The sequence below is a fragment of the Bicyclus anynana genome, chromosome 2, assembly GCF_947172395.1.
Source record: "Bicyclus anynana chromosome 2, ilBicAnyn1.1, whole genome shotgun sequence".
Lineage (NCBI taxonomy): Eukaryota > Metazoa > Arthropoda > Insecta > Lepidoptera > Nymphalidae > Bicyclus > Bicyclus anynana.
Genome location: NC_069084.1, coordinates 4,809,095 through 4,832,569, shown reverse-complemented (window position 1 = coordinate 4,832,569; position 23,475 = coordinate 4,809,095). Strand labels below are relative to the sequence as shown.

Genomic DNA, 23,475 nt, shown 5'->3' with positions numbered 1-23,475 from the left:
AAACGATGATTTCTTTTATTTCAATGTGAATTTAACCTTTCATTTATTGCAGAATTACCATATACTATGATAATTTTTTTGATTTTGTATTAATAAGTGAAAGAAGATTTGACATTTGACAGTTCACACTTCACAGCACAGAACACTACTTTATTTGCTGTCTATGACTAATACTCCTACTTATATATGAGTATTCGTTAATGATTCGTTAACTAAATCCAGTCTGTCGTGCGTATTTTCTTCCCTTGTAATTTTTGTTATTTCGTTTTGTTCTCGTTTCGTTGTTATTGTTAATTATAGTTTATTTGTTGTTTGTTTACTGTTTTTACCCGACTGCAAGAAGGGTTATGTTTTTCGCGCGTATCTTGTATGTATGTATGTAATATTCTTTATTACCTCATATCTTCCAAACCGTTGAACGGATTTACGTAATTCAGATAACGTTAGATTTGTTTTAATAACCCAAGTGTTCTTAGATAGGTGAAATTAGAAAAAAAAAACCAACAAGACGACTGTGAGACGCTATAGAATCGGGGTGAAGTTTTTTTTTTTGTGAATATTGCAACATGCGAATCAAATTCAAGAGATTTTTGTGAGAATTTCAAAATAGTATATCATGGCCATGTTAAAAAAACTACAATTAGGAAAACGTTATTTATTAATTCTAATATTAATTAAGTCTATACATAATACGCGAGGCGGACGACTATAAGGTGCGAGGTTTATGAAATGTAGTTATAAAACACTTAAAATAGACTAAAAGAAATATATTGATTATAAAAATCCGACAAGTGCGAGTCGGATTCGGCCACCGAGGGTTGCGTAGATTTTTTGAATATTTACTTAATTTCGGTTGGACTTAGGTATACATTATCGTACTTTGTAACAAACGTAACCAATAAATCCGAAATTCACCATCTATCGTAACTAAAAATTGTGAAATAAATTAATTAATTAAACAAATATAAAAACCCGGCATAAATGATATAAAAATTGATCAAACTAAAGTCGGGATCTAATAAAAAATGTAGACGAAATTCTATTCAATATAATAGGTCCCGACTGTTTTCTAATTGTTTTCTACACTTCTGGACTGAGCTTTTTTTTTCTTTTCAGTTTTTTATCATTTATGCAGTCGGGTTTTTTATCAGTTTAATTAATTAATTTTATTTAGTTTAGTACGAAAATTAGTGAACCGGAGCCTGGTACTAGCCGGAGCAGTTATTCCGCGTTGCTATTGTTTCCGTCACCAAAAAAGAAACGTACGAATCAATCACCCTTATCGTCCTCCGAGAAAACCGTTTTGATTAATGTGTTTAAATATGTCGAGGAAACCTTATGCTTGCTTCTACATAATAAAGAAACAAAACTATAAGAGTTCTTTATTGCCTACGGAACCCTTAATATAAGTGAAGCATTATCTGTTTGATAAATAACAGGATATATTATACAGGAATATAGAATTAAAAAAATATTTGTTTACCACAGGAAGTTTTATTTCATGATAATATTCGTAAATAATGATAAAATGTTGAGCACCCCTGAGTCAGCTGTTTTTGTTTGTTTACATAGTTTAAAATACCTACTCAATCTGACTATAGTATCGCTGACGTAATGTACTTGTAGATCAAAGTTACTAGACAGTCGGTTACAGCCTAACGTTTAATCTTATTAATTTTATGCGGCATAAGTGTCCGTTTGTCGTGGATAGCTTGTTGCTTGCGTAACTGTACTAGCTAATAATGCTAAGCCAGTATTATAAACGTGTAAGTTTGTACAAATGTATGGATGTTTGTTACTCTTTACTACGCAAAAACTACTGATACTTTAATAATGAATTAAAATATGGTTAATACACCACGTTACGCGTCTGTTAAATTTTGGAAGAAGATTAAAAGAAGATGATGGACAAAATCTAGCGTACACGCCATTTCTATTGCATTGTCATTAAGATTTCTATGGTGAAGGCCGTATTCGGGAGGGTTCGCTCAAGCCGTGGTGGGGGCGCTGGCTCAAGTGGCGATAACGTCACAGGTTCGGCTTAGCGGTTACGAGTCGCGCTCGACGCTCCGCTCGCAGGGATGGGGATTTGCGTTATTGGATAATAGGGTTACCACACTGCTCGAAATTAGAAGCTTTCTATTTTCGCTAAAAAAAGCTATTTTACAACAAATTATAATATAAAGTCTACCGCCGCATCTGTCTGATTGTGGTAAATTTGAAAACTTATGAACTGATTTTTATGTGATGTGCGGAAAGTTTAGACTTTATCAAGGATCTGTGAAAATTAGTTGAAATATGACAACAATTGGTCGAAAAAGTCGAAAAAAAATGCTTTTAATATAGATTGGTAAGTCATCCTACATGCAGGATTAATCAGGGCCGATTACTAAGCTTTCCAGAAAGGATTTTAGCTATTTACGATAATAATCCAATCCGAAGATATAACATTTTTCCATTACGGGATTAGCTAATTTTCGGGATGCAATATACCGAAAATTAGCTTTGCATTAAACAAAATCCACATTCAAATCTGTCGAGAAACATCAAACAAACTAGATTTTTTTTATAGTTAAATAAGCTTGCGCTTAACTGCAATCATGTCTGATTGTAAGCAATGATGACTAGGAATTAGGATGGAACGTGCTTGCCTATAATGCGTGTCTATTCACTCTTGCCTTATAGGTGTTTACATTGTAGATGGCAGGAAACAAACGCCGGAAGGGCGTTCCACACTTTAACAGTTTTATTAGGTGACAATTTTTTTTTAATTTAAAGCTTTAGTAGACGCGACAGCCCTACGGGATCTCGTTACGTAGTTACGGAGCCAGCAGATGAGGCGGGCTCAAGTTTAATTGAATCCTAAAGTTTCCCCCAACGCGCCCCTGATTGGTTCGCGCAAGACATTGTTACGAGTAGCTTCGCCCCGCGCTGCCGGCGTAGATACCGCTTTGTTATGGACCTCTTCATAGTTCCTCGTCCTTTGTTATAAAGAGCTACTGTATTTTTAACATTTAATATTGCCTCTGGGTTTGAGACGCGTGAAATTCAGGTCAGAATGTTCTGTAAAATACAGGTGATTTTTTTTAGCCTCAACTAATTGACACACTGTGCTTGTTGACCGACTTCCTTTTATTATATCATACTAGCGGCGCCCCGACATAATAACCTGTGTTACTCATTGATACTGCAGCTGTCCACTGATGAAAGAACTTTTAAAATTTAGTTAATTAGTTAGGTTAGATTTAGGACGTGAAAGCAACTTGGGATTTGATCTTGAGAGTTTAGGCGTAAAAGCGTACTAACAAATTGCTAAAAAATAAAGCTAAATATAAGTAGATACCTAATATTATAATATGTAATGATGTTAAAATTGTAAAGAACTTCGATGTCATCAAAAATAAAATCATCATTCATAAATGATGATTTTAAAAAAGTAACTGGTAAGTTTCTTGCCTACTCTTCTCAGCATAATTTCGTTTCCTAACCGACAGTCTCTACAAAATAGTCAATGACGATTTCAAAACTGCATATAGGTATTGATATGAAGCTAGGTATATACCTAGCTTCATATCAATAAGTAAGGTATACATTTGTACTCATATTTTATAGTCCTTGTCTAGACTAAAGATAAATTTACATACATAATAATATATTAGCTTCGGTTGATTGTTTATTGTAGAAGTGAGTATTGACTAATGTTCACTTCCAACTAAGCATCAAGGCTGTTCTGAAGTTGTTAGTAAAGTTCAAAGACTTTTCCGAATGCCGTATTTTAAATTCTTTAACCAGGTTCGTTTAGTTACTCTGGTTGGTGGCATGACGTATTAGGGTCATGTCATGGGTCGTGTTATGAGCTTTAAACCTTAAGGGTCCTGAGGTAGAATCCTGAGCCGGTAGCGTGCTATATACTCTTAATGTTGAGCTGCTCTTTCTTGCACAATTTTCTCACTAGTAGATAGTCTGGAGTTAATGTTAATAAAAGTTAATGGTGTTACACACACATGCGTCGGAGAACGCGTAAATCCGTTGGTCTCGGTCATTCATAAAATCAAGTAATCGTTAGGGAGTCAAATAATACCATCCCAATCAGTGGCGTGCACTTCATAGATGCATAACCACAATGCATACCCTAAGGATTCATTACGTACCTACTTGTTTTGGAGGAGGGACTTTCCATTTTATGCAATCTATACCTATAGTGCATACCCTAGTTAAAAGCCTTATGCACGCCACTGATCCCAATCCACTAACCCGCTGCATTAGAGCAGGATGGTGGGCTTAAGCTCCGAACCCCTCTCTTTTTAGGAGGGAAGATTAGCTGTGCTGTGGGCTATGCCGAATAGGCTATATCAGCCTGATCAGGTGAAATTAGCAATGCTTACTCGTAACTAAACTATACATTCAACTATACCTAATATTCAATTTACGTGAAGCAAAATGTTATATGAAGCTAATTGCTATTCCTTTTTACATGTAGGTAATATTTAAGTCAAAGTAAGACTTATTTTTCTAAATTACTTAGGTAGTTTTGTCCCGATGATATAATTAAATGGGGATGAAGTACCTAGAGGTTGTACGATTTAGTTGTAGTTTGAATATAACTTGCTACATGCCAATTTACATGGCATACATTACATACATGGCATGTAGCAAGTTATATTCATGAAATATGGTAGATATTAGGCCTTAGGGTTTTAATATAGGTAGTAGATACCTACACGAATTTACCTATCCCATAAATCTGACCTCCAATTTTGATGACGAGTGATCTTAATTTATTAAATAAAAATTTTTATTAACCCACTTCCAAAAAGGAGGAGGTTCTTCTAGGTCTTCTAGGACTTCTAGGTTTTTATTTTTATTTATTCATGGACGAAATTGCAAGCGTCCGCTGGTTTACAATAATTGTATTTGTATTTAAACTATTACCAACATGTAAAGCGCCCTTTTATCCGAGGATAAGCACCAGCTTAGCAAATAATTTCATGGGATAAACTAAACCGTAAGACGCCGAGTGCTGCGTGCAGATAAGCCTGTCAACTGCGACGTCCCCGGAGCCCGGACCATTATCGCGTTATTAGGTAACTACCCTCTCTATAACCATTGGCCTTATATTATATACTTTAATCTTAGACGTGGTCTTTGATTGAGAAACTTTAAATATTGTAATGCCGAAAAGAAACAAGGCATCTAGCCAAGTTACACGTAAGTTCCCTTTCTTCAAACGCTTAGATTCGACGCTAAGATAAAATAACACAAAAAGAAAAAAGAAAATCATAGACACTACTCTTATCATAGCGTTGCTCATAAAATATGCTCATAAAAACGATGTTTTTAATAAGGTAAGTAGGTAGGTATTATTGAAAAGCCCTGCTTTAAAATTTTAATATATTTAATTCATTGCAATTAATTTATGGTCTTATCTGCAATTGTCAGTAGCAATATCTCCATTGCTGGCAATACAACTATCAGAGTCGACGGGAACGCGATTATAATATTTAATTAACATTGAAACCGATATCAAATACGAGTGTCATTTTTGGCAAAAGTGGATTTCGATGAAAAACCACAACGCTAAGCTTATTAAAACCTACAATAAGTACTAACATTTATTTAGTTTCAAACGACTTTCGTTGGATTAAAATAGAAATGCGGGTATTTAAGGTTTATATTTGGAGATTCGCTGCTAGCTTAAAATTCGTTCAGAAATGAATATCGAACGGACGTTAAAAATGGAAAATGTTGACAGAGCTGAGAGCCGTGATAGCGCGCTGAAAGCGTGGTCGTTGCCCCTAGGGCTGACAAAAATGTTAAAACTACATTTTTTACTTATTTACAATACCTACTATGAATTATTAATTTTATTATTAACGGCACCTTTTTCGACCTTTTCCAACACGGCATTATTACGAATTGCTGGACAATGTTAGATAAAATCAAACCCCACCGGCTACCTAGTACCTACGTCTATATTGTATATCTACGTTTTTATGCTTTTGTATTTTAATTTTCTTAATATCTGCTGTTTAGATAGATTCTCCGTTGAGATTAGCTTTTAAAACATTAGCATTAGCAATGATGTTAAATACTGTTAGATGTGTTACTTCATTTAGTCATCAAAATGGGACGCTCAAAGCGTATATTTCCACATCTCAATGTCAGTTGTGATCAACTATGTGTGGAAGTGTAAAACCTATGCATATATACATAACTAGCGGACGCCCGCGACCTCTACCCCTACCCTACCACTACCCTAAACCCGGCCCTAAACCTACCCTACCTCTACACTACCCCTACGCTTCCCTACCCGTACCCTACCCTACCCTGTAACTTCTCTATCTTACTCCTACCCTTAGCAAAATCAGTCCAGTCCTTCGAGAGTGGTGGTATGACTAAAAGAAATAGAGACTTCTATGCTAATAATATAAAGAGGTAAAGTTCGTGTGGTTGTAGGAGGTAATCTCTGGATCTACTGGACCGATTTGGAAAATTGTTTTACCAATAGAAAGCTACGTTATTTGCGAGTGTCATAGGCTATGTTTGATCCCCATATTCACACGGGAACGGGAACTACGTAAATGAAAGCGCCGGGCGTCATATAGCGGGATTTCTGCGTCTTTTAGAAATTTTGTATTATCTCCGAAACTATTTAAGTAATTAACATACTGTAAAGGGAAAATCTTATCTCCATAATATCCTTGTGATTATTAAATAATTTATTTTGATAAGGATTTAAGTTAAGTAGCATAAATAATGACGCAAACCTAAGTATATAAAATTAATAATTTTTAAAACACAAAAGGTACTATATCTGCTAATATATAGAAGATAGATATATGGTGTCGCGGACTTTTTTGTAGATCTTTTAAAGATACATAAATCCTTCATACATTAATTTCAATTTTACACAATGGTAAGGCAGCGCATGCGAATAAGTCTGCTTAAGAGGATTTTCGGTCCGACCTGTATGACAAAAACTGTGTTAACTCGGCGAATACATATCATACTAATATAAAATATAGCCTATAGCACTCCCCGATAATGTAGCATTCTACTGGTGAAAGAATTTTTGAAATCGGACCAGTAGTTCCGAAGAATACCCCATTTAAAAAATGTGACAATCTTACAAAATTACAAACTTTACCTCTTTATAATATTAGTATAGATATAGATATAGATTAAATAATGGAATGAAACTGCGAAATTGTGCATGTGTGCGCTCAGTTTTGTAGGCTATTGTTCGGATCACTTTTTGCAGTGATTTTGTAGGGACGTAACCGATCGTAGTATAAAATTATCATTGGTTAAAAGGCTATTTTTACCTAATCCTTAATATTTTCTAATAAAATAACAGCCGACGCCCCGCGGTTTCATCCGCGTACTTAAAAAGTGCTAAAATCTCCCTTCAAATGGCTTCGCCGTAATCGGTTAAAACAGAAAAAGACGCGATGCCGCAGCCCTGACAGGAGGCTATATCTGGCGCGGCGGTTGAGTGGAAAAATTATAAAAGCCGTATTGGACCCGCGCGTTCAATTAACAGAGGGATTGTGCTTGCGGGCCGCAGAGCGCTCCCGATGACGCTGTCAGCTCGGCCGGCCTTCGTTTCACACCTGAATAATTCGCCTTCTGTTATTGCCGATTCCATTGACACCGACATAAAAATATGGCTTTAATAGTTGGGATACATTGGCTGAATATTCTATTATATTTTGAAAGAAAGTTGTTTTTTTTAATATTTTTTTTTAAGTTAGCCCTTGACTACAATCTCACCTGATGGTAAGTGATGATGCAATCTAAGATGGAAGCGGGATGTAAGAAGGATGAAAATCCACACCCCTTTCGGTTTCTACACGAAATCGTAGCGGAACGCTAAATCGCTTACGTATTTGTGGGTAGGGTGGTAACTAGCCAAATCCGAAGCCTCCCACCAGCCAGACCTGGACCAATTAAGAAAACCTCAGTCAGCCCAACTGGAGATCGAACCTAGGACCTCCGTCTTATAAACCCATTGCGCATACCACTGTGCCACGGAGGCCGTATACCGTATACCTAAAACAAGCGAAAGTAAATGTTTATCTGTAACATCTGAAAGTAAACCGAACTTAATATATTATTCTATAAGTTATATTTTTGTATAATAAATAATATATCGTACCTATAACTTTTTTTTGCCATGATAGCCCAGTGGATTGCCTCCGATTCCGGATAATTAGAATTATACGATATTTAGGAAATTAAATATCATGTGTCTCACACATTATTATTGAAGGAAAAGCATTGTGAGGAAGGTTTCTTCAATTAATCGCAGAGAATTAAGAAAATTCTCTGCGATTCGAGAGCGTTCTGATAGCTAAGTGGAACGTAGCCTTTTGAATGCTATCATTAGATTTGTCTATGGTATTTACCGATAATAGTCTCTTTCTCTTTGGTTTTCCTTTGGAGTCTGTGATTTGGGCCACACGAGTTGTCGACGTGACGTCAAGTGTCAACTGTCAATGTCAAGAAGTATCAACGGTGTCACTGTCAAGTCAACATTGTAATTTGTTTTGAATTTTTGTTTTACAGGTAGAACATATTATGATGTTATTTTTCACTTTTTAGTTTAGTGGGTACGTTTTTAGGTTTTGAAGTCGGTTGTATTTTTTTTATTAAAATTTTTATTATTTTTCCATTTTTAGTGTAAAATTTCATCTCAAACGAATACATCAGACCGCTAATGACAGTCACAACCCATCTTGGTACAAAATTCTCAGCAATACAAATTAATCAAGGCCAAACACAAGGTAGTTACTGTAAACTTTAAGGAGTTCCCTTAATTGTCCTTGGTCTTCATCACCAAACCCCTAAATGACAGTCACAACCTATCTATGTGGAAAGTTCTCATTAATACAAATTAATCAAGCCCAAACACAAGGTAACTGTTGTAAATCGCCGAGGAGTTCCCTCGTCTGTTTTATGGCTCCATCATCAGATCGATTTTAAACCTTCATGAAATTGTAGTGCTTAAAAGTACTAAATGGAAAAGTATACGAATACACTAGACACCCATACAATTTTCGAAAGTTCCCCTCAATTTCTCCAGGATTCCATCATCAGATGAACTTAATATATTATTCTATAAGTTATATTTTTGTATAATAAATAATATATCGTACCTATAACTTTTTTTTGCCATGATAGCCCAGTGGATATGATCATTGCCTCCGATTCCGGATAATTAGAATTATACGATATTTAGGAAATTAAATATCATGTGTCTCACACATTATTATTGAAGGAAAAGCATTGTGAGGAAGGTTTCTTCAATTAATCGCAGAGAATTAAGAAAATTCTCTGCGATTCGAGAGCGTTCTGATAGCTAAGTGGAACGTAGCCTTTTGAATGCTATCATTAGATTTGTCTATGGTATTTACCGATAATAGTCTCTTTCTCTTTGGTTTTCCTTTGGAGTCTGTGATTTGGGCCACACGAGTTGTCGACGTGACGTCAAGTGTCAACTGTCAATGTCAAGAAGTATCAACGGTGTCACTGTCAAGTCAACATTGTAATTTGTTTTGAATTTTTGTTTTACGAGATCTGAGATTCCCGGCATTGAGTGTTTTTTTACATTGATCTTATCATCTAATACAATGGCAAATAAATCACCGAAAAAGGAAAAGGATGCTAATAAAAAGAAAACTAATCACAATGAGAAAAGTGATAAAAAATCTTCAATATTATCGTTTACAGTAAGTAATAAAACATTGTATTTCACTTTGCATTAAATACAATTAACTATTTGTTACATGGTAATCTTAAACGTGATCTAAAATTGGTAACTGGTGACTGAATGGCGCTTCGTTATTGCAGTCATGGTCCTATTGGGCTTTAATATAAAGCCGACTCTAGAGATACAGTCGAGAGTTGTAGATTCATAGAGACTTATTAGAGAGGATTTCCTTTATAGAAGAGGAAAACCGTATAATATTATTATGTTCATCAAATGTGTAGTCATTGATTTATATACTTAAATTTATTTATATGTATAAATGTATGACTACACATCTGACAATAAAATCTCATTAATCTCATTAATTATAAAATGTCATTCCTAGAAATAAATTATAATCCTAAGGTGTAATGACAGAGTTGGGTTTATTTTCTTATGTGTTCTAACTCTAAAAAACTAACTTGACCAGCACATTTATCTCTATTTTAAGAATTACAAAATATTCTTCTAAAACTAACAGGCCTAAGGTACATAAATAATTATGTATCACTCACTTTCATCACACATATTTTTCCTTTTTTAACCGACTTCCAAAAAGGAGGAGGTTCTATGTTCAGCTGTATGTATGTTTTTTTTTTCAGTTTACCAAACTCCTGTTTATTTCGGCAATATTTGCAGCACTATCCTCATATTATGCTTACAAAATATTCACAACTCCACCAGACATGCCCAAACTTGATCTTCAGGAATACTGGGGACCATACCCTATGAATTCTGAGCCAGATTTGTCAATACGACCATTTGAAATAGAATTTAGTGATATTGTAAGTATATTTTCAGAATTTGACATATTTCATAGTATTAACTATTTAGTCGGCAACATATTTTGATAAAAGGAAACAGGATAAATGAATAGGTTTCAACAAACAATTCCATGGATAAATCATCATTATCAACCCGTATTTGGCTAACTGTTTTGAACAAGTCTCTTCTCATAATGAGAGGGGTTAGGCTAATAGTCTACGTTGGTCCAATACAGATTGGCAGACTTCACACACACAGAGAATTAAGAAAATTCTCAGGTACACAGGTTTCCTCACAATGTCTTTCCTTCACCATTTGAGACATGTTATATTTAATTTCTTAAAATGCACATAACTAAAAAGTTAAAGGTGCATGCCCCAGACCAGATTTCAACCTACGCCCTCTGGAAACAGAGGCAGAGCTCATAGTCACTGGGCTATCAAGGCTCAGATAACAAGCAAAACCTGTATAATGATTGCCCATTCCGCTTATCATGTGTACCATGACATCTTGAAACAAGATAAATATAAATGTCGACCAATCAGCCAAGTTGAAAATATATCTCTGTCTTTTGTTTTATTGGGGCGAAAGAGATGGGACTAAGACTATTCTACAGCAATTGGTCAACATTTTATCTTTTCATATTGTATGAGAGAAGACTGTGCCTCAGCAGGCTTCCCAAATATGTGAAGTACTTCCCAAATATGTGGTGTTAAGGCCTCTGGAAGGTGACTGGCGTCAACTGGATGCTGAAAGCTTAAAAAAAGCTGAAGGTTGATATTTAAATAAATTGTGTAGTAAAATCAATATACAAAGTGTAAATAAAAAATACCTTACAATACCCACTTGTACATTTGTTTGCAGATGATAAATGACCTCAAAGAAAGACTCCTGCACAGAAGACCATTCCCCCCACCACTAGAAGAGGTTGGCTTCACATATGGTTTCAATTCACACTTCCTAACAAGAGTGCTTGATTACTGGCAGAATAAATACAACTTTAAGGAGAGAGAACAGTTTATGAACAAGTTCGATCATTTTATTACTAAAATTCAAGGATTAGATGTCCACTACATTCATGTCAAACCACCAGTTTCAGAAGATATTGAGGTAAGTATTTAATCAGTTCAGAAATATAAAGTAATTACAATAGAATAAGAATTGTACCTGTGAGTCAAAACTCAAAAATCCCTGCAGAATAAAGAAGGCCTGTGTGCTCTGTAATACCCCATTAAAATATGATATGGGTCACAAACCCTATGCCTAATAGTGTAGGATACAATCTGCAAACAATTATTTCTTAGAAAAAAAAAATGAGATATCTATGGCTAAAGCTTTATTCTTTTTCTATATATTTTTTTATTTAAATCAGTTGTGATGTTGTACTGTACCTGTACCTTCATGCTTTCGAAAGCATGTTAATAAGACTGATTACCAGCATTAGAACAGCATGGTGGGTAAAAAACTCAGAAAGCCTTGTGGAATAAAGAACTGTGCCCATAATACCCCATTAAAGTAATGATCATGTTAGTCACAAACCCCTGCCTCCCTAGCCAATTTAATAGCAAATGTCATTCCCATACATCTTTCTAGTTCTTGAAGCGTTAGCGATCGTAGAAAGAGAATCTACCAAATCCACTTGGCTAGTGGGGCCTGGTTTTATAGTTACAAATGCTGGAAATTGTGATTAATAATGCCAAAGCCAAATTCTGTGGTTTTTTAACATTCTAAAATTTATTTCTTTTTAGGTATTACCCCTTCTGATGATGCATGGATGGCCAGGATCAGTGCGAGAGTTCTATGAGGTAATACCAAAGCTCACTACACCACAGCCTGGGAAAAAATTTGTGTTTGAGATCATTGCCCCTAGTCTCCCTGGATTTGGATTTTCTCAGGTAATCATGAGTAGAATAAAATAGATAATTAAGGGATTTAGAATACCTAGACGGCCTCCGTGGCGCAGTGGTATGCGCGGTGGATTTACAAAACGGAGGTCCTGGGTTCGATCCCCGGCTTGGCAGATTGAGATTTTCTTAATTTGTCCAGGTCTGGCTGGTGGGCCGTGGCTAGTTACCACCCTGCCGACAAAGACGTACCGCCAAGCGATTTAGCGTTCCGGTACGATGCCGTGTAGAAACCGAAACGGGTGTGAATTTTCATCCTCCTCCTAACAAGTTAGCCCGCTTCCATCTTAAGACTGCATCATCACCTACCATCAGGTGAGATTGTAGTCAAGGGCTAACTTGTAAAGAATATAAAAAAAAAACCTTGAATTAAGTCTATAGTACTTCTTTTATATAGGTGTTTCCTTAAGACATTTTTTTTTCCAATGTAAATAAATAAATAAATACATTTTTTTATAGAGGGAGATATAATGAAATATTTCACTATATTATTTTGGTACCTACTTACATATACAATCTAGTGCCATAGTTAAAAATCTAATGTTGCTTTGATTTTACAGATTTTTTTATTTCAAATAATGGACTGTATGTTTTAGTCCAATTAAAAAGGCCACCTTTGTATACCTGTCTGTCAGTTTTAGTTCGTTTATTTCACTCTCTTCTTGTTTTTCATTGTTTACTAGCTGACGCCGAGCGGTTTCATTCGTTCCCGTAGGAATACGGGGACAATATATAGCCTTCCCGATAAATGGGCTACCTAACACAGAATTTTTAAATCGGACCAGTAGTTCCTGAGATTAGCGCGTTCAAACAAACAAACTCCACAGCTTTATAATATTAGTATGGATTGTGTAGTAGTGTATCTGCTATATTTCGTTTTCAGGCACCAGTACGCCCTGGCTTTGGTCCAGTGGAAATGGCGATCGTAATCTCCAATCTTATGAAAAGAATTGGATACGATAAGTATTACATCCACGGCGGTGACTTCGGTCACGTAATGGGCAGTATGCTGGTAACGTTTTATCCTCAAAACGTGTTAGGTTTTCATACAACCACGCCCCTTTTGCTGTTCCATCCTTTGGAGAATATTTTTACACTGTTAGGTGAGTTTGAAACTTGTCAGTTAGTTTAGAACAAGTGGAGCCTACTACTACCACAATTCATTACTTATTACATATTTAAGTGTACCAATAAATCTATAACGCCAGCCACACACAATCAAGATTTGTCAAGCCTGCAGCGTGCTTAGGGATCGAAATATAGTTATACTAGCGGACTTCAACCGCGTGGAATTCAGTTTTTCACAAAGCTCGCTGGAACCATGGATTTTTCCGGGACGAAAAGTAGCCTATGTATTATCTAAAGTAAATTCAGTTTTCATTCCACATTTCAGCCAAATGACTTCAGTAGTAGCAAACATCCAAAGAGACATACAAGCTTTCGCTATTATTATTGTAGGATTTATGGTGATGATATATTCACTTTCACATCCATAAGCGCGCTGCAGGCTTGACGGCAAACTTAACAGTATGTGACTGGCGTAACTAACTGAATATGAATGAATCGAAACTTTGTAGGTACTCTATGGCCAAGTCTGATAGTGGAGCCGCAGCTACAGAGCCGCATGTACCCTCTGAGCGAGCACTTGCTGCGACTGGCTGAGGAGTCGGGATATCTGCACTTGCAAGCCACTAAACCTGACACTGTTGGTAAGTCTGATAGTGGAGCCGCAGCTACAGAGCCGCATGTGCCCTCTGAGCGAGCACTTGCTGCGACTGGCTGAGGAGTCGGGATATCTGCACTTGCAAGCCACTAAACCTGACACTGTTGGTAAGTCTGATAGTGGAGCCGCAGCTACAGAGCCGCATGTACCCTCTGAGCGAGCACTTGCTGCGACTGGCTGAGGAGTCGGGATATCTGCACTTGCAAGCCACTAAACCTGACACTGTTGGTAAGTCAATCTTTAGTCATTTCTGACATATACCGGGTGCCAGCGATTTCGTCTTTAGAATAAGTAATCACTTACCTATTTTTAAACATCATTATGGTGATTAATGTTTGTTACCTCATAACTTCGTCATTTATTAACCAATTTTGAAAAAATATTTTTTGTTTGAAAGTGATTCACTTCTTCCAGATTGGTCCCATTTAATTTTCATGAAAATCGGTTTAATGATATTGTGTTAAAATCAAAATATCTGAAATACGTCTTTGAAGTCAGTTCTATTTACACGCTATAAATTAGCTTCACACACTCTGAATTCTGATGACAATACATGACTAGCTAAGAAACGTCATTACAAATCCAATATGGCGGACTGGCGGTGGCTTAAAATCCACCTCCATGATATGGATATCATGCGAAAGTGTTTGCTGTCAGGCATACGAAAAAAATAGTCACGTGACTTAAATCCAATATTTGTAATTTTTAGTGCGTGCTTAAAGCGTGTTTTTTAGTTTTTTAACTATTTAAGCTATTTTATGTTACAAAAAGATTATTACTTGTTAACAGGTATAGCGCTAACTGATTCCCCAGCAGGTCTAGCAGCTTATATCATAGAGAAGTTCTCTACGTGGACCAACAATGCGTACAAAAAGTCTGGTGATGGGAACCTACTGGCCAAGTTCAGTTTGACGCACTTGTTGGACAATGTTATGGTGTATTGGTCCACAAACACCATCACCACATCTATGAGGACTTATGCTGAGACTCTGAACAAGAGGTTCATTGCTATGAGGCTGGACGAGTAAGTTCATCATTAACAACCCATATTCAGCTCACAGAGGACGAGTCTCCTCTCTGGCCCAATGCGGATTGTCAGACTTCACACACGTAAAATAATTAAGAAAATTCTCAGGTATTCAGGTTCTTCACGATGTTTTTCCTTCACCGTTAGAGACACGTGATATTTAATTTCTTAAAACGCACATAACTGAAAAGTGGAAGTGCCGTGCATGGATTCGAACCTACGCCCTCCGAAGCTGAGCTATCACGTCTACAATTTTGGAGTAAGTGTTACAGTTACAAAAATTAATTTCTTTAACAATCAATGCCTTGCTTTGAAACTGAAAGGATAGGAAGGAAAAAATTATTGCAATTGAACATTGTAGACTCAACATCTATTTCTGTATTTTCAAAAGATTCAGCTTTTAAACCGAAAATAGCTTAACAATTAATTTTATCTTAACTCGTAAAGAATAAAAAAATAACAACAAAATAAAAATCTTCAGTTAACATCAAATGGGATCACGATCCCATATCACTAATTTGGTCTTTATTAACAACCTATTAGAACAAACACTCCGGTGCCTAATGACAACTCGAAAGTTTGTTATTAGGCACTGTATGACATTTTTGTTACATCCTACTTATATTATAAACGCGAAAGTTTGTATGGATGTTTGTTACTCTTTAACTCCGCAACTACTGAAGCGATTTGACTGAAATTTAGAATGGAAATAGATTTTACTCAGGATTAACACATAGGTTACTTTTGATCCCGAAAAAATGCATGGTTTCCGAGAGATTCGTAAAAAAACTAAATTTCACGCAGTGAAGTCGCAAGCGTCCGCTAGTAGAATATAAATTTCGTATATGATGTCAACTAAGATACGCCAAAGTTAGTGAATTAGCCTGCAAGACTAACTTGACATTGAAACAAAAATTGCATTCATATCTTCTTTATAATATTTCCATTTCACTCCAGGATCCCAACCGACGTCCCAACATGGGGCATAAAGTTCAAGCACGAATTAGTGTTCCACCCAGACTGCATGTTAAAGTTGAAGTTCAAGAACTACCTCCACAGCACTATAGTGGAAGATGGGGGACACTTTGCTGCTATGGAGAACCCTGATATACTGGCCACAGACATCTTTGACGCTGTCGATACATTCCTGCAGTTTCATAACCACACAAAGTAAGTGTAAATATTGTAAACTATATCTATAGTAAAGCCTACGAGGCAAATGGATTACTGTAAACAATTTTCAGTAGTTCAAAATTTTGGTTTGAAGAAATTATGTAAACAATGAATGCCCGCAACTGTATCCGCGTGGAATTATGGTTTTAACTGTCTTATAATAGTAGGAGGTTCTTAATTCGTTTCTTAACTAGTTTATTTTTAATGCTTGTTACCTCATAACTTCTTTATTTATCAAATGTAATCACGGTGAATTGTTTAAAGAAGTTTTTTGCTGAGTACCAGCTCTTCTCAATAAAATTGGCCCTAGCTTGGCAAGGTCGTTGATGACACTCCCATGATAAGTGGGCGACGGGGCGGGAAGGACTGCGCGGGTGTGAAGTCGTGCGCGCGGGCAGAAGGAAGGACTGCGCGGGTTTGAAGTCGTGCGCGCGGGGCAGAAGGAAGGACTGCGCGGGTATGAAGTCGGGCGGGTCCCGGCCCGCGCGGATCATCAGGTGAACTTGCCAAGCTATAGTTAAAGTTTATTTACAGTAACTAGTGATTCTATCACTGCAAATTAAACTGTAAAAACGCTAGCGAAACAATTTAAAATTAACGAATTTTCATTTTACAAGCGATCTGATATTCTTTTGCTAATAACCTGTTTACCTACCTTTTGCGACTTTCCAGAAATCCAGAAACGAAAGAGAGAGTTCCAGTCAATCCGAACACAGCAAAAACGATATACGACTTTTCTGTCAAAGACATATATGGCAGGGCAGTGAAACTCGACAAATATAAGGGATTCGTTCTCTTAATAGTCAACGTAGCATCACAGTGCGGTCTCACAGACACAAACTATAACCAATTAAACGAATTATATGAGAAATATGCTAAAAGTAGAAATCTGCGGATATTAGCATTCCCTTGCAACCAGTTTGGTGGCCAAGAACCTGGCAGTGAAAAGGAAATAATAAAATTCACCAAAGAGAGGAACATAAAGTTCGATATTTTCGAAAAAATCGAAGTGAACGGAGAAAGTGCACATCCGCTGTGGCAATTTTTGAAACAAACCCAAAGTGGTACGTTTGGTGACTTCATAAAGTGGAACTTTTCGAAGTTTATTGTTGACAAAAATGGTATACCGGTTGAGAGATTCGGTCCGAATGTTAATCCTATAGATTTGGAACCATATTTGGCCAAATATTGGTAGAACTTTTAATTACTGTAACTCGGCTTCAAATTAGTAAAAGTAAATCGATTAGAATTCTAAGCGATTAATAAAATAAATCTCAAACATGTAATAAGTATAAAAAATTATCTTATTAAATAGTTTCGTTGTTAAATATATAGGCTGTGTAAAAATATTTATAAGCTTATTATAAACCGTATTTGTGATTTGCATTTATATTTTATAAAATTTTATGAGAAATGTTATTTTGTATTATTAAGAAATGGAATCTGTAAGTATAAAATGATTTTTTATAGCTTTTTATTAAAAACAATTCATTAGTTATATATATCAGAGGGCGCTGCTCCGAATAGTGAAGCAACGGCTCCGTGCAAAAAGTAAATTATTAATTTAAAGAACGAATAATACCAGTGGTCAGTGCATTAAAAACGTAAAATATTGTGCAACTCACGAGTGAAAACGTTTGCAAAGCTAAATAATCCAGGAAATCGTGAACATTGTCGTGTTTTGGTCGACATTAACTACGAGTGTAAAACACAAACAATCATTGACTAGTAGTGTTTAAAATCACTAAAATAAACACGTAAACAGTGAAATATTGCCACCAAAAAACACTACTATCTAAAAAGTGCACAATAAAGAACTATAAACTGTTTTAATGTGATCACAATACCTTAGTATACAATCATAAACAACAGACATAATATAAAAAAATTTGAGGGTGTGCATAGAAAAAGTGTTGCGTCAGCGAACAATATACACAGTATTACGTATTAAGATCATAAATTTCATCACTTCTCTTACACGAAGAGCTGGCGTAGCGGTAATATCACTGGATTTCATAGTCATACTAATCATCGTGACCCTAGTTCAAATCTCGGCAAAAATTTTTAAAAATTCTTATTTCAATTTGAAAACAGAAAAAGTTATAAAAACTACTTATATAATACATTCCTAGACTTGAAGAGTAAGAGCAAAAGAAAAAAAAGAAAAAAAAAAAAAAAAAAAAAAAAAAAAAAAAAAGTAATTCGAGTGCGAAACAAATTAATCGAACTGCTTCATAGTTGTGGTAGCAAAAAGACAACTTCACTACTTTTACATACAACTGACAGCAACGTCAACGAACAAAACACGTTTGACACATTGGCATAATATTGTCAGTGTTGTCAGTTTCGAAACGTTAACAGTTCAAATACTACCAATTATCTTCTATTACGTTCCCAACGTACGCAAGCACATCATCTCACAAAATTATAATGGAAGGTCAATTTCAGATATTATTTGACAAACTGAAATCTGAGATGCAAACCCAAATCGCTGAACTAAAGGAATCAATCACAAAAAGTACTTTAGAAATAATGGAAGAGAAATTAATTCCTTTAGAAGAAGAAAACAAAGAGCTCAAAATTAAAGTGGAAAAATTAGAAAAAGAAATTGACTTTCTGAAAAGGGGAGAAAAGAACAATAATATGATAATTTATGGATTAGAGGATAAAGAAACATCAACTTGCGAATTAATACAGGAACTAAAGAAAAATCTGAAAAAAGATTTAAATATTGATATAGAAGATTACGAAATCAACAAAATCCATCGCTTAGGAACTAAAAAAGGAGATAACAACAAGTCTAGACCGGTGCTATGTTCTTTTATAAGTAATTGGAAAAAGAACGAAATAATAAAAAATAGAAAAAACCTAAAAAACATTAATGTCAGTGAACACTATTCGAAGGAAGTATTGGAAAAGAGGAGAATACTAAAAGCTGAACTAGCGGAAGAGAGGAAAAAAGGCAGAATAGCTTATCTTAAATACGATAAATTGATCATTAAGGAGAATATAAATAGCCAAGAGAAAAGAAAAAGGGAACCATCTGCTTCACCCTCCGCTTATAACAATCAAATTAAAAAACATTCATCAATCAAAACGAATAGGACAAACGCTTTTGATATGATGAGGTCAAGATCAAACTCTCTTTCTAATACATGTTCTACCAAAAAACTATAACAATTAAAAATCGGCAAACGGCTATCTCAACCAACTGAAGAAACTGGTAATAACGAAAAAAATATGCACAATCATCTCCCAAGCCGACTGGTCCTCGTGGGAGAAAATGACCACAACCCTCCAACATCAAGCAATAACAATAGCGATTACAACAAAAATTTAAAAAACAGTCTTATAGATAAAATATACATCGCAGCTCTCAATGTGCTTACCCTTAAAAACGAGGAAAACCTAACAGAACTATTGTATGCTTTAAAGTATATTAAGTGGGATATTGTTGGATTGAGTGAAGTGAGAAGAATGGGCGAAAATATCATTTCTTGTCCAGATTATTTATTTTACCACATAGGCGAGACTCCAGGGCTTTATGGCGTGGGATTCATTGTCAAAAGTCATTTAACAAAATATGTGGAAGGATTTGTAGGAATCTCAGAACGCATCGCGATCCTGAATTTAAAATTGCCTGGTTATAAAGACTCTTGGTCTATTGTACAAATATATTCGCCAACGGAGCAATCGACAATAGAAACAATAAATAAATTCTATCTCGATCTAAACAATGCCATTCAAGAACATGCTCACAAAAATATTATAGTAATGGGAGATTGCAATGGCCAAATTGGGAATAGGCAACCAGGGGAAAAAAAGATTTTAGGCCCTTACACATATAGCAAAAAAACTAGAAGCAGAAACGGAGAACACATTATGAACTTTGCTCTAGAAAATAACCTAACAATCTTAAACACTATGTTCATTAAAAATACTAAGAGGATGTGGACCTGGATCTCACCAGATGGTAAAACGAGAAATCAAATAGATTTTATTATGACGAATAGAAACAAATATTTCACTAACTTTGACGTTATCAATAAATTAAACTTTAATACGAATCATAAACTAATTAGAGCTGAACTGATAGCAAACCAACCAAAAAAGCCTAGACCAAAGCATGACATAGGAAAGGTAAAGCTTGGTAAACACCAGTTAGAACAAATTTCAATCGCGCTAAAAGACAAACTGACCGACTTCCAATCTAACACGAGGCACCTATGTACACAAGAAAAATACAACTGGATAGAAAATACCATAAAAACCCAGGTACAACTCATTGCAAGCACAAAAATGGAACAAAAAAAATGGCTAACAACGAACACAATTAAGCTACTAGAAAAGAGAAACCATCTAATCAGTGACAAAGACGCACAAAACCGAAGACTAAATTTAACTATAATTAGTAAAGAAATTAAGGAAAACATGAGAAAGGATAGGAAACAAGGCAGAATGGAAATAATAGAAAAGTATATCAGCAAAACAGGTGGTGTAAAAAGAGCATACAAAGAATTGAAGAATTCAATGGATTGGATCGTTAAAATGAAGAATGACATGGGAAAATGGAACCACCGTAGATCAGACATAATGGAAATTGCAACATCTTATTACAAAACATTGTATGAGAGTAAAGCAATAGAACATGAAATTGATCTGGCAGATGCCTCTAGCATTCCTACCATTCTTCAAACTGAAGTCGAGAAAGCTATTGATACTCAAAGTGTTGATAAAAGCTCGGGTCCCGATGGCATAAGCAACGAAATCTTAAGACATAGTAAGGAAATCTTAATACCTGTTCTTACAGTTATGTTTAACAATATCGTAAATACCGAAATAATCCCCCAGCAATGGACAGAATCCAGCATTATCCTGTTATATAAAAAGGGAGATAAACACGATATCGGAAACTATCGTCCTATCAGTCTAATGTCCAACATCTACAAAATTTTCGCTAAAATAATTTTAAAACGAATAGAAAAGACATTAGATTACCACCAACCCATAGAACAGGCCGGATTTCGAAAAGACTACTCTGTCATCGATCATATCCATGTTGTTCGTCAAGTTTTGGAAAAGTACAATGAATATCAGCTTACATACTATATTGCATTTGTGGACTATAGTAAAGCATTCGACTCTCTTCTACACAAAAACATATGGGAAGCTTTAGTAGACCAAGGGCTCGAACACAAATATATACGCTTAATAAAGAACGTTTACGACCATAGCACAGCTAGAATCCAGCTTGAAAAAAAAAGTCAACCATTTAAAGTACAAAAAGGCGTTAGACAAGGAGATCCCTTATCTCCAAAATTATTCTCAGCTGTCCTGGAATCAATTTTCAGGCGACTTAACTGGGATAGTTTTGGGATCAATATCGATGGTACATCCTTGACGCATTTGAGATTCGCTGATGATATAGTGCTATTCGCCAAAACATCTGAAAACATAAAAATAATGTTAAAAGACCTTGCGATGGAAAGTGAGAAAGTAGGGTTAAAACTCAATCCAGAAAAAACTAAAGTGATGACAAATGGAAGCAAAGACACGTTACTTTTAGGAAACACAGAAATAAGCTACTCTGACGAATATATCTATTTAGGTCAAATCATATCACAAAAAGAATGCATGCGCGAAGAAGTAAAACGAAGAATTATTAACGGCTGGAGAAGGTATTGGAGCCTGAAAGAGGTTATGAAAGACAAAAACCTACATATAAACATTAAGAGCAAACTGTTCAACACCTGCATATTACCCGTCCTTATATACGGCTGCCAATCATGGACTTTGACTCAAGAAATGACAAGAAAACTCGCAACTTGCCAACACGCTATGGAGAGAAGTATGCTGAGTGTCAAGAAATCAGACAGATTAAAAAACAGTTTCATCAGAAATAAAACTAAAATAATAGGTGTAATACTAAAAATTAGAAGACTAAAATGGAAATGGGCAGGGCACATGATGCGAGGCCATGACAAATGGAGCAAGAAAGTGTCAAGGTGGTATCCCAGAGATGGTAAAAGGAAAAGAGGCAGACCGCAGAAAAGATGGGATGACGACATCAGAGAAGTGGCTGGAGTGATGTGGAACAGGGTGGCTCACGACAGGTGTGAATGGAAAAGGTTGGAGGAGGCCTTTGCCGATTGGCAAACAGATCATCAAAAATTAAATAAATTACAAATACTAGAATAAGCTAATTATTATTTTACGTATGATTAAGTTATAGATTTTAAGTTTTTATTCAAACATTGTTATTAGGCTAAGTTTATTTTGATCTGAATAAAGGCAATTATTATTATTATTATTATTAGTTATATATATTGTTTTATTCAGCATAGTGAACAGAAAAAACATGAAATAATAAACGAAAGTTAGAACCAAGAGACAACACCAATTAAAATATTGACTTATTCTTTCTTTTCTTTTTTTAATTAATTAAAACTACATTATTAATTAATTAGTTAATTAATTATTAACACTACACAGTCTGTCTTCCGAGTCTAAGGCGGGAGAGATCCTCTTGTATGGTGTTCCTAGAACTGTTCTCGCTCCATTGAAGCTCTGGTATTGCAGCTATCAGCTGCAGAAAGTATGTAAGTAGTTAGAAAATCGTTTACAAATTAAACTCTTACAAGCAGGAACCAGCAACTTTTAAAATCAGTCTAAAATATACCTACGCAGTGGCGTGCACAAGGTGCCAAATAGGGTATGCACTATACGAACAAATTATACAAAGTGGATATTTTTTTCTGCAATTCAGTTACATAAGTCTGCAGTGTAGGCTTATATGAAGTGCACGCAACTGTACCTACAAACTAACTACATGAAAATCTGTTTAGTAGTTTCAGTGCTTAAGGTGAATTCGTAGAACACTATAAACCAGGATATATACTAATATTATAAAGCTGGAGAGTTTGTTTGTTTGTTTGTTTGATTGAACCTCTGGACCTACTGGTCCGATTTGAAAAATTCTTTCAGTGTTAGATAGCCCATTTATCGAGGAAGGCTATAGGCTATATATTATTCCTGTATTCCTACGGGAACGGGAACCGAACGGCGTCAGCTAGTTGGTTATAGCAGGTTTTTTTTTTAATTCAGTGTCAAATTAGCCCTGGAATTAGAATTA

The 23,475-nt window shown here is 35.5% G+C and overlaps 1 protein-coding gene across 1 annotated transcript; it reads left to right on the top strand.

The window, feature by feature from the left end:
- The first annotated feature begins 9,542 nt into the window (after window positions 1-9,542).
- LOC112046940 (juvenile hormone epoxide hydrolase) lies at window positions 9,543-17,631 on the top strand. The gene is made up of 9 exons (XM_024083799.2): window positions 9,543-9,731; window positions 10,354-10,536; window positions 11,381-11,626; window positions 12,265-12,411; window positions 13,304-13,523; window positions 13,998-14,129; window positions 14,933-15,167; window positions 16,128-16,340; window positions 17,016-17,631. Exons 1-9 carry the CDS (start codon window positions 9,633-9,635, stop codon window positions 17,536-17,538), a joined length of 1,998 nt encoding a protein of 665 aa, XP_023939567.2. The 5' UTR covers window positions 9,543-9,632; the 3' UTR covers window positions 17,539-17,631.
- The last annotated feature ends 5,844 nt before the right edge of the window (window positions 17,632-23,475 follow it).

What these genes read in the sequence shown, in the direction of transcription:
- LOC112046940 (XM_024083799.2), top strand. Translation starts at nt 9,633, where the DNA reads ATGGCAAATAAATCACCGAAAAAGGAAAAGGATGCTAATAAAAAGAAA. An exon ending in CACTAAACCTGACACTGTTG is followed by an intron (nt 14,130 to 14,932) that starts GTAAGTCTGATA and finishes ACTTGTTAACAG; the next exon opens with GTATAGCGCTAACTGATTCC. An exon ending in ATTGCTATGAGGCTGGACGA is followed by an intron (nt 15,168 to 16,127) that starts GTAAGTTCATCA and finishes ATTTCACTCCAG; the next exon opens with GATCCCAACCGACGTCCCAA.